The following is a 10,279-nucleotide window of genomic DNA, read 5'->3' as shown; positions in this document are numbered from 1 at the left end:
CAAATAAACCTTGTAAAATGGTCCACAGTGAAGATTCCCAGCATACTGAAAATCTTAGGATATAGCCATAAGTTTCTCCAGTCCTGCCTGGTCCTGTAGTCAGGATGAATCTCTCCCACCTGCCTGCCCTGCAGTCAGGACGAATCTCTCCCACCGGAGTCTTACAACTGCTTGGTCCCAAGTAAACACACAGAGGCTTCTATTACTTACAAACTGTATGGCCTATGGGTCAGGCTTCTTGTTAGCTACCTCTTATAACTTAACTCAACTAATTTCTATTAATCTATGTTGTTACATAGCCGTGGCATTACTGGTCTGCTGGCATCTTGTTGCTCCTTGGGTGGCAGGCCGGCATCTCCTTGACTCTACCCTTCTTCCTCGAGTCTTCAATTTCAATGTACTGCCTAACCTTATCCTGCCTTGCCATAGGCCAATGCAACTTTATTTATCAAACAATCACAGCAACACATATTCACAGCATACAGAAAGACATCCCACAGCATCAGGACCTGAGGATTTAGCAGGCAGATCCTGAAATAGCCCCCCTAATAAATGACCAAACAAAAATTCCCTTTATTTTTTTATTTATCATTTTGGAAAAAAAAAATAGGGGAAAATCAGACAAGTTAATAATCCACGATGCCTAAGGAGTAAAATTTCCCAGCTAAGAGGGAAGTTCCTCAGCTTTCTCTTAACAGTACGAATGCAAAGTATCACAAACAAGTCCTCTCTTAAGAACTGACCAAATCTGGGAGAGCGACCAGTTCAAGTGTGAAGGGCTGTGGGTCCCAATGCAGCCACTGCTTCCCACTGTGCCTCTGCATCCCAGTGGGGGCCTAGCCACTGCTCAGAGGCCCTGGACCAGGGAACCCAGGGTAAAGCAGCAACAGATGTCTACAAACACTGTGTGGTGACAGTGGCCAGAAGACTGAGTCACAGTTCTGCATGATGAACTTCTGCCTTCAACAACTCACTGGGCTTCATGAAGATGCCTTCCATGGCCTTCCAGTAGTTGTTCTGACTTGGCTGGGCCATACCATGTACCTCTTTTTGTCCACTTATAGGTCGACCATACTGTTCTCCTGTGACAGACAGGAGAACTTCGGTGGAAGAATGTTTGAATCTCACTTCACCATCCCTCACCCAGTAAGGTCCATTACAGAGCACTGTCCAGTCATCCAGATAGTCACCTTCACCTTCCTCGCCAAAGGCACTCACTTCCTGAAAGACAGAAAGTGGCAACATTAACAACCTGACAGGTCTGAAGAGTGGAGAAATGGGGCTCGGAATGGTAGAGCACACCCTGAGCCTACCATTCAGGAAGTGGAGAGAGAAGGACCAGGGGTTCAAGATCATCCAGCTACAGAGGCAGTTTGAGGCTGGCCAAGGTTACAATGGACCCTGTCTCCAAATAAATTACATAAAGAGTCAACAAGAAGGAAAATAAAATTATCCAAAAGAAACAAACTGGAACTTTCTGTTGTTGTTGAACAAATTTGGGGTTTTATTTATTTATTTGTTTGTTTTGTTTTTCAAGACAGGGTTTCTCTGTGTAACAGTCCTAAGTGTCCTGGAACTCACTCTGTAGACCAGGCTGGCTTCAAACTCAAGATCCACCTGCCTCTGCCTCCCAAGTGCTGGGATTAAAGGCGTGCACCACCATACCTAGTTTGTTAACAAATTTTTAAAATGAAATAAACTATGGAGGAATAAAAAGACAGGAAGGGCACAAGAGAAAACTTGTCCTCTTAGATTATGACCCAAATCCTACTTTTAAAATTAATATTAGATCTGCCATGTGTTTTATTCCTAAATTTTTTCCTGTTTACCTTTTCAATGTTACTTATGTGTGGGTGCAGACATGCCATGGCATGCATGTGGAGGTCAGATGATAACTTATGGAGTTGGTTCTCCTTTCACAAGGTAGGTGGGTGGGTACAAGACCAAACTCAGGTCATCAAGTGCTTTTACCAACTAAGCCATCTTGCTGGTAGTCCTTAATTTTCTGTTGTTAAAGACATGGACTTGTTCAGTTGTCCAAGATGGCTGTGGGCCCGTGTGGGCTCAAGTGATCTTCCTTTTAAACAATTGAGACTCTGGGTGCATCTGGTCTTCTAAACAAACTTGTATTATTTATTTTAACTTCATTCTAAATATTACTCTGTGGGGAAGGGACAGCACAAACATCCACTTCTTGTTCTGTCAGGTGAGAGGACATAGAAGTAGTAACAATCCAGCAGCACAAGCTTGGGAAGAGCCTGGAGCTTGGTACTAAGACCATTCTCCAGTAAACGGAAGCAGGTTCATCGAGGAAATAGAGGATTTCAGAAGTGGGCCAAGAAATATACTAGATGAGTCTTGAGCATCTTGTAGTGCCAGAAAATAAGCAAGCGCTTTAAAATAGGATTCTATCAAAGAGATAGATGTATAAGTCAACTGAAAGAATTGCCAAAGGCAAAGTTGAAACAACTTAAACAATAAAATGAAGAGAGTTAATATTGGGTTATAATTCAAAGTACAAATTATATATCTGTGAACTCATACTGGTATGAATGAATAAGTGAATCGAGAAAAGACACCCCTCCACACACACCCAAATAATTTCTGTAGCTATTCCAGTACAATATAAAGGGATATAATCCCCTAACTACCAAAGTGTGGACTAGAGACAGTGACTTCACAGAGGACCAAATGAAAGCATGACCGTAGGTGCTGGGAATTGAACTCAGGACCTCTGAAAGAGCAGCCAGTGCTCTTAACTGCTGAGGCATCTCTCCAGCCCTGCAAAACTCTTCATAGTAAATTTGGAAACACTAGTTTTATTGTAGTATTTGTCAAAACTTGATGGTATATTAATGTATCCTATTCTGACTTTCCTATTTCTTATTTTGGTATAGATGTGAAGTTTCCACTCTGACCAGAAACAATTTTCTTCACACTTTTGAGACAGAATCATTTCTCCAAGTATGCAGAAAAGAGAACATCTACACCTAGAAAGAAAGGGTTAATATGCTCATTTTAGCAGCACATACACTAAAGTTGGAATGACACAGAGATCAGCATGGCCCCTGCTCAAGGAGGACACACAAATTCATGAGATGAACCATATTTAGGAAGGAAGGAAGAAAGGCGGGAAGGAAGGAAGGGAGTGAGTTAAGAACCAAGAGATCAAACAAGTCAACTGAGCAAGGCAGAGCAGATGTGATGGCTATTCTTGGTTGTCAACTTGGCCATAACTGGAATGAACTATAATCCAGAAATGGAGGGCATACTTGTGATCCAGATCTTTTTTAGTTTGTTTGTTTGTTTGTTTGTTTTGGTTTTTCGAGACAGGGTTTCTCTGTGTAGCTTTGCACCTTTCCTGGAACTCACTTGGTAGCCCAGGCTGGCCTCGAACTCACAGAGATCCGCCTGGCTCTGCCTCCCGAGTGCTGGGATTAAAGGCGTGAGCCATCATAGTCTGGCATGTGATCCAGATCTTGAGTCAAGATGATGACATGCCTTTGACCCGGATCTTGAGGTCAGAAGACACAAGCCTTTAATCCAGACGTTGAGGCTAGAAGGTACAGTTTAATCTGGCCACACCTATGCTGGAAGGGTATATAAGGACAATGGAAGAAGGAAGGGTTTGTTCTTCATCTGCTTGCCCTTGCCTGTCAGCACATCCATTCCTTCTTTGGGATCCTAGCAGACCAGCTGAGATACCCAGCTTCATGGGACTGAGCAGCTACTAGATTCTTGGACTTTACATTCATAATTAGCTATTGTTGGACTGCAGCCTGTAAGTCACTCCAATAAATTCCCATGTTGTGTGTATGTGTACACACACACACACACACACACACACACACACACACACAGAGAGAGAGAGAGAGAGAGAGAGAGAGAGAGAGAGAGAGAGAGAGAGAGAGAGAGAGAGAGAAAGACTCCTTCCATAAGTTCTGTGACTCTCTATCAGGACTGATCCACTGCATGTCCCCTCACCTGATTTCCAGAAAGAGGTGAAGTAAAATGGTGGCTGTGGAGGTTTCGACCAGTGTTGATGTGTGTCAGCCGGATGGGCTGGCCACATTTGATGGGGGTTCCCCTTTCACACACTGTGGAGGTCTTCCCCCGTACCCTCCAATAACTGTTGCTGTCATCCACAGAGGTTACCCCTGTCACTGACTGCTGCCCACTACCTGCAGGTAAAAAAAAAAAAAGAAAAAGAAAAAGAAAAAGAAAGAAAGGTAAGGCAGAGAGGGAGGCAGTTTGGAGATGCCTGATACCTGGTTCTCAAGAGTCATTTTCAACGTGATGGAGCAATCAAGGACCCTCCACTACTAGTAAAGCTTCTCCCAAGTTTGCTTTGTTATTAAGAAAACCTACATCACACCTTCATTTATATCCTCCCTAGATATTAAGGGTCTTGAAATTTCACCCTTAAAACACTGGCTATCGTGGAACAGCAGTCATGACTGCAAGTAGAACAGCATGCTGCACATGTTGACTACAGAATGAGACATGTCCTGTGAGATGGTCATTTGTTCAACCTTCATTGCACCTTTAAGGTCTTGGACAAGCATATGAATTTGATCCCCTGAGACTGTGATGAGTTCAGCAAAATCAAGAGACAGGATGCTAAACAGCCAGAGTATGAAGAAAAACAGGTTTTAGGTCTGGTGCTGTTGTGTGCGGGAGAACTTGGTATCCATGATTATGAAAAATGCTACTCTCTAAAGATATTGGCACTGCTTGGATGCCACACGCTCCTCCTATCAGAGGTCCTGGGGTTGGGAGAACAGTTAGCAGAGGAATACCAGCTAGAGTGCCCGGTCCCCAGAAGGACCTGTCCCAGTCGGTGATGACACCACAGAGAAGAGGGACAGCAGCAGCAGCTGCTGTGACTGTCAGGATGGCTTGAGCTCCCACCAAGGTCCTACCAAGATGGGGACCACCACCCACAGGCCCACCAGCTGGCCTTCCCCTGATTGAGGGGCACCTACGATAGGCATGTCCTCTTTATGAATGAGACCCTCTTCCTCAGGAAGGTGTCCACCGAGACCCTAGGATATTATTGGCAAATACCAGACTTTCTTTGCCCCAAGTGTATCTCGTGAAACTGAGTAGCCTGTGAGCTTTCTGTCCCCTTTGTGCACTAATTATAGCTCACAATAAATACACAGCCCTACAAAATTGACAAAAAAAAAAAAGGCACAGGAGTTTCAACTTAACCCTTCACTTTCCAGGGCCAAAGATGTGCCCTGTGTCCCAAAAGTTGTATGGTGGGGAAGAAACACTATGTTGGTAATATTTTACTTTCACAACGTTAAAATTTAAAACATGTTAAATGTTCCCATATACTGTAGATGAGATACACTTAAAAATGTGTGAAAAGGCCAGTGAGATACTCAGTGGGTAAAGGCACCTGCTGCCTAAGCCTGACAGCCTAAGGTCATCCCCAGAACCCACATAATAAAAAGAGAACTGATTCCTGCAGGTTGTTCTCTGGCTACCAGATGCATTCAACGCTACACATCCATTCTTCCCCATACAAAATAAACATGAAAAGAATTGGTTTTAACATGTTACATGAGAAAATCCCATGGAAGTGGGTTAGCAAGATGGTTCATCAGGTAAAGACACATGCTACCAAGCCTGATTACCCAAGTTCTATCTTCAAAACCCACATTAAAAAAGCTGGGCATTGTGGCCTGCACTTGTAATCTCAGCATTGGAAGGGTGGAGGCAGCCAGCCTTGAGCTCACTGACCTGCCAGCCTAGACAAATTGGTAAGCCCTAGCTCCCAATGAGAGATCATGCCCCCAAAAAACAATGTGTGGGCCAGGGAGATGGCTGAGTTGGAAAAAGCACTAGCCACGCAAACCTGACAACCAAACATCAATTTCCAGAACCCAGGGAAAAAGTGTAAAAGGGTGCAAGGGATAGTTATGAGACAATATTGCTCTTATAGAAGGCCAGTTCAGTTCCCAGCACCTATATAGTGCAGACTCATAACCACCTGTTAACTCCAGTTCTAGGGGACCCAACACTTTTAGCCTCTATAGGCACCTGTATTCATGAGCACTTGAACAAGCACATAATTATTCTTTTTTTTTAAGATAGGGTCTCTCTATGTAGTCCCCACTGTATTGGAGCTCCTTATGTAGACCAGGCTGGCTTTGAACTCAGAGATCTGCCTGCTTCTACCTTTTGAGTGCTGGGAGTAAAGGTGTGCATCACCACACCCAGCACACACACAAATAGAAAATAATAAAAATCTCGCCCGGGCAGTGGTGGCGCACGCCTTTAATCCCAGCACTCGGAGGCAGAGCCAGACAGATCTCTGTGAGTTCGAGGCCAGCCTGGGCTACCAAGTGAGTTCCAGGAAAGGCGCAAAGCTACACAGAGAAACCCTGTCTCGAAAAATCAAAAAGAAAAGAAAATAATAAAAGTCTTATTTAAAAAATATATATAAAAGGGGCCAATGACTTGGCTCAGTGGTTAAAGGTACTTGATGTCATACCTGGTGGCTTGAGTGTAATCCTGAGGATCCACAGTAGAAGGAGAGAACCAGCTCCCCACAACCCCCACTCTGAATTCCCCAAATCGTCCTCTGGCAGTTCTATGCCAGTCAGGACTGCATAGACCTTGTCTCAAATGCTGAAACTAAAATACTCTTAGATCATATAAATTTGTACGGTCATACCTTAGCTAGTACAATTCTACACGTTAAAAATACTGAGTGAAATATGTAGCTGTAGTTGTTTTTTGTTTCTTTATTTTTATTTATTTACTTATTTTATTTTTTGTTTTTTTTCAAGACAGGGTTTCCCTGTGTAGCTTTGCGCCTTTCCTGGAACTCACTCTGTAGACCAGGCTGTCCTCCGCCTGCCTCTGCCTCCCGAGTACTGGGATTAAAGGGGTGCGCCACCACCGCCCGGCTATTTTTTGTTTCTTGAGATACATTTTGTATCTCAAGTAGTAATATCACTTAGCAGGCTAATCCAAGTTCTTTGCTTGAATAATTTGGAGTTTTTTGTTTTTGTTGCTTTTTTTTGGTTTTTTTTTGAGACAAGGTTTCTCTGTGTAGCCCCAGCTGTCCTGGAACTCACTCTGTACACAAGGCTGGCCTCAAACTCACAGAGATCTGCCTGTCTCCCACATGCTAGGATTAAAGGCATGCACCACCACCTGGCCCCTAATTTGGATTTTTGTTTGTTTATTTGTTTGAGACAGGGTCTCACTATGCAACCCTGGCTGGCCTGAAAATCAGTAGGTAAACCAGGCTGTCCTAGAGATCCACCTCTCTCTGCCTCTTGAATGGTAGGACTAAAAGTCGCCTACCCTACTTGACTGAATATTCATTCTTACATAACTGATGCATTTTATTCTGAGACAGGTACTGTAACCGTCCCAACTTTACATTGAATTGTTAGGAAGTTTGAGCAATGTACCCAGTGTACCAAAGTCACTCTGTAGACCAGGCTGGTCTCAAACTCACTGAGATCCGCCTGGCTCTGCCTCCCAAGTGCTGGGATTAAAGGCCTGTGTCACCACCGCCCGGCTCTCTTTCATTTTCTAAAACTTTATTTTTATTTGTGAGACAGACTCTGACCACAGAATGTAGCCTTGGCAGGCCTAAAACTCCCTACATGGACTAGGCTGGCCTAGAACTTGTAGAGATCCACTGCTTCTGTAGGCCAGTCTGGTCTACAGAGTGAGTTAGTAGCAGCAGGACAGCCAGGGCTAGATAGACTCTGTCTCAAAAAAAACAAGGAAGCTTTTAAAAGAATATTGTATCTAACACTGTATCACAGATTCCTCTCCTAAGGTTCTGAGTGAACATGGTTTCAAAATCTGGCTACCCATAAGAACCACTGGTAAAGATTTGAAGTCTACTGGGCCTCTTTCTAACTCCATTTTAATTTAGTAGCTTCAAAACAGGAAACAGATTAAATTAAAATGTAATACGCCTGACATACAGGTAGGTGTTTCCTGAATAGGTGTTTAGGAATATAAAGATGTCCCGATGATGACTATACATTCCCTGGTCTAAACTGGTCAGACAGGTTCTTAGAGTTGGGAACCAGACTAACTAAGCAAACAGCATCCTCAGTCACTCAAATTATCTTCAATACATGTCATGTGGAATCTCATTACTTTTATTCCCCCTCAGTATGAGGACAGAACCTAGGACCTTTCAAATGCTTGGCAAATACTCTGACACTAAGCTAATTAGCCAGTCTCTGAACTAAAAAAGATTTATGTATACCTGTATATACGCCTGCATGCCAGAAGAGGGCACCAGATCTCATTACAGATGGTTGTGAGCAACCATGTGGTTGCTGGGAATTAAACTCAGGCCCTCTGAAGAGCAGTCAGTGGTCTTAACCTCTGAGCCATCTCTCCAGCCCCTGCCTTTGAATTTCTTGTGTGATGTTTTGAGATAGCTCTCACTGTGTAGTCCAGGCTGATCTTTAAGTCACAACCCTCCCACTTCAGCCTTTCGAGTGCTAGGATTACTGATAGCGGCCACCACACCTGCCATTTGTCTTGTTTGATCACTACTGTATCTCCTGTCCTGTCTAGAACAATACCAGACACCAAAAAAAAAAAAAAAAAAAAAAAAAAAAAAAAAAAGAGCTCTTTAAAGCTATGCTGAACAAATGAGCCCCAAAATAGTTAGCATTCATTGCATATGATAAAAAGCAGACTTTCAAGCCGGGCGGTGGTGGTGCACGCCTTTAATCCCAGCACTCGGGAGGCAGAGCCAGGCGGATCTCTGTGAGTTTGAGGCCAGCCTGGTCTCCAAAGCGAGTTCCAGGAAAGGTGCCAAAGCTACCCAGAGAAACCCTGTCTTGAAAAACCAAAAAAAAAAAAAAAAAAAAAGCAGACTTTCCTTTGCAATGCCTGTCAACGCTTAAGTTATTTAAGGAAGTTATTGCTAAATGGTAAGAGCTAAGAAACAGGTATAAGAAAAAGGGTTGTAATCAAAGAGTGAGCTCTTGAAGTCTAAAACCTCAGAGATTCAGCATATGTTGTCATGCTCTACATGTCTCTCTCTCCAGCACAAAACAGTGGCAGCCCATGGAATCTGAAAGATTTTTAAACCTGGACCGAGTTGGATTAAACCCTGTCTCCATCATTCACTAGCTGTAAGGCTTTGAGCAATCGCTGAGTCTATTTCTTCACCTATGAAAATAACTTTACTATCTATCTCAACACAATGTTAAAAATTGAAAAGTATCTATGTAACACGTTTAGCACACACTCATCAAACAGAAACTAACATCACGATTTAATTAATTTCCTTAGCAACTCGATCGTCCTCTTCACGAGTCTCCCTAGGGCACCTTTAACTTCCCAGGACCACGCCCTCAGCATTGGAGGCCCCGCCCCTTCGGGGCTCACCGGCCCAGGCAGCCCACCCAAGCCGGGTTGGTCGCCCTCAGTACCTGACCCATAGCGCACGTCGTGAGAGTGCAGCCGGACGTTATGGCGCGTATTGAGTAGCTTCACCACGGAGCCGCACGTAACGACAGCCATGTCGGACGCTCCCACGGCGCTCCACAAGCCACCCAACAACAGAAGCGACAAGACAGCCATCCTAGACTGGAGTGCCCCTAATCATCCAAGAAAATTGGGCCCTTCCCCGGAACCGGAAGCTAAGGGCGGAACGACGAAGAGGAGGAAGTGAAGACACCTTAGCCTGACTCTTTATGGTTCCTTTGGCTAGAGCGGCTTCAGGAACACGCTGGCCCGGGTGGCCTTCGGGACCCTGCTTTGTCCTGGTTGCTCCGTGGCGGCCTCGCTCCTTATTACCTTCAGTCAGCGTTCGCACACTCGAGGAGAAAGCGCTAGACACCGGAGGGGAAAAGAGAACAAGAAGTGACCCGCCCACTCCCAATGACAGAGAGCCGGAGGTGACGTAGCACGTTTACGCAGCAGCGGCGACGGTGGTAGCGGCGGCGGCGGCGGCGGCAGCGGCAGCGGCGGCGGCTGCGGGGGCCCTTGCGGTGGGTCCGGACTATCCTTTCCCAGTCTCGGCTCGGCGACTCCATTTTCTTCCGTGGGAGCTTAGCGCAGCGGAGAAACAGCGACCTTCAAGCAGGTAAAGCTCAGCCTGGAGTGTGTTTCTGGCGTGCGCAGGTGGCGAGCCGGACTCCCGGGGCCTGGTCCCGTAGGGGGAAGAGGCACTGGGGTGCCCACTGCGGGAAGAACCCCGGGAGGCCCTGGCCTTTCCGGATCTACCGGGCAAAGGGACGGAAGAGCGCCGGGGTTGCTCAGACTCTTCGGG

At 45.2% G+C, this 10,279-nt stretch overlaps 2 protein-coding genes and 1 non-coding gene across 3 annotated transcripts in view; 2 read left to right on the top strand and 1 right to left on the bottom strand.

The window, feature by feature from the left end:
• Positions 1-567: 567 nt before the first annotated feature.
• On the bottom strand, positions 568-9,661 carry Sdf2 (stromal cell derived factor 2). The gene is made up of 3 exons (XM_006977466.4): positions 9,438-9,661; positions 3,985-4,181; positions 568-1,221 (listed from the first exon to the last, which is right to left on the bottom strand). The coding sequence occupies exons 1-3, from the start codon at positions 9,586-9,588 to the stop codon at positions 934-936; spliced, it is 636 nt and encodes a 211-aa protein (XP_006977528.1). The 5' UTR covers positions 9,589-9,661; the 3' UTR covers positions 568-933.
• LOC121831857 (U6 spliceosomal RNA) lies at positions 3,010-3,113 on the top strand. The gene has a single exon (XR_006075460.1). It is a non-coding gene; the product is annotated as a U6 spliceosomal RNA (small nuclear RNA).
• Positions 9,656-10,279, top strand: part of Supt6h (SPT6 homolog, histone chaperone and transcription elongation factor) — a 39,861-nt gene continuing 39,237 nt past the window's right edge. The window contains exon 1 of the mRNA XM_006977467.4: positions 9,656-10,093. The gene's annotated coding sequence lies outside the window, so the exon portion shown is untranslated. The remainder of the gene's footprint in view (positions 10,094-10,279) is intronic.

Source organism: Peromyscus maniculatus, chromosome 8 (assembly GCF_049852395.1).
Source record: "Peromyscus maniculatus bairdii isolate BWxNUB_F1_BW_parent chromosome 8, HU_Pman_BW_mat_3.1, whole genome shotgun sequence".
NCBI lineage: Eukaryota > Metazoa > Chordata > Mammalia > Rodentia > Cricetidae > Peromyscus > Peromyscus maniculatus.
Note: the sequence above shows the minus strand (reverse complement) of the source record. Positions and strands in the feature narration are given on the sequence as shown.

Coding starts and splice junctions, on each gene's coding strand:
- Sdf2 (XM_006977466.4), bottom strand. CDS start 9,588: ATGGCTGTCTTGTCGCTTCTGTTGTTGGGTGGCTTGTGGAGCGCCGTG. Junction 4,182..9,437: donor CGACGTGCGCTATGGGTCAG/GTACTGAGGGCG, acceptor TTTTACCTGCAG/GTAGTGGGCAGCAGTCAGTG. Junction 1,222..3,984: donor CACCTCTTTCTGGAAATCAG/GTGAGGGGACAT, acceptor TCTGTCTTTCAG/GAAGTGAGTGCCTTTGGCGA.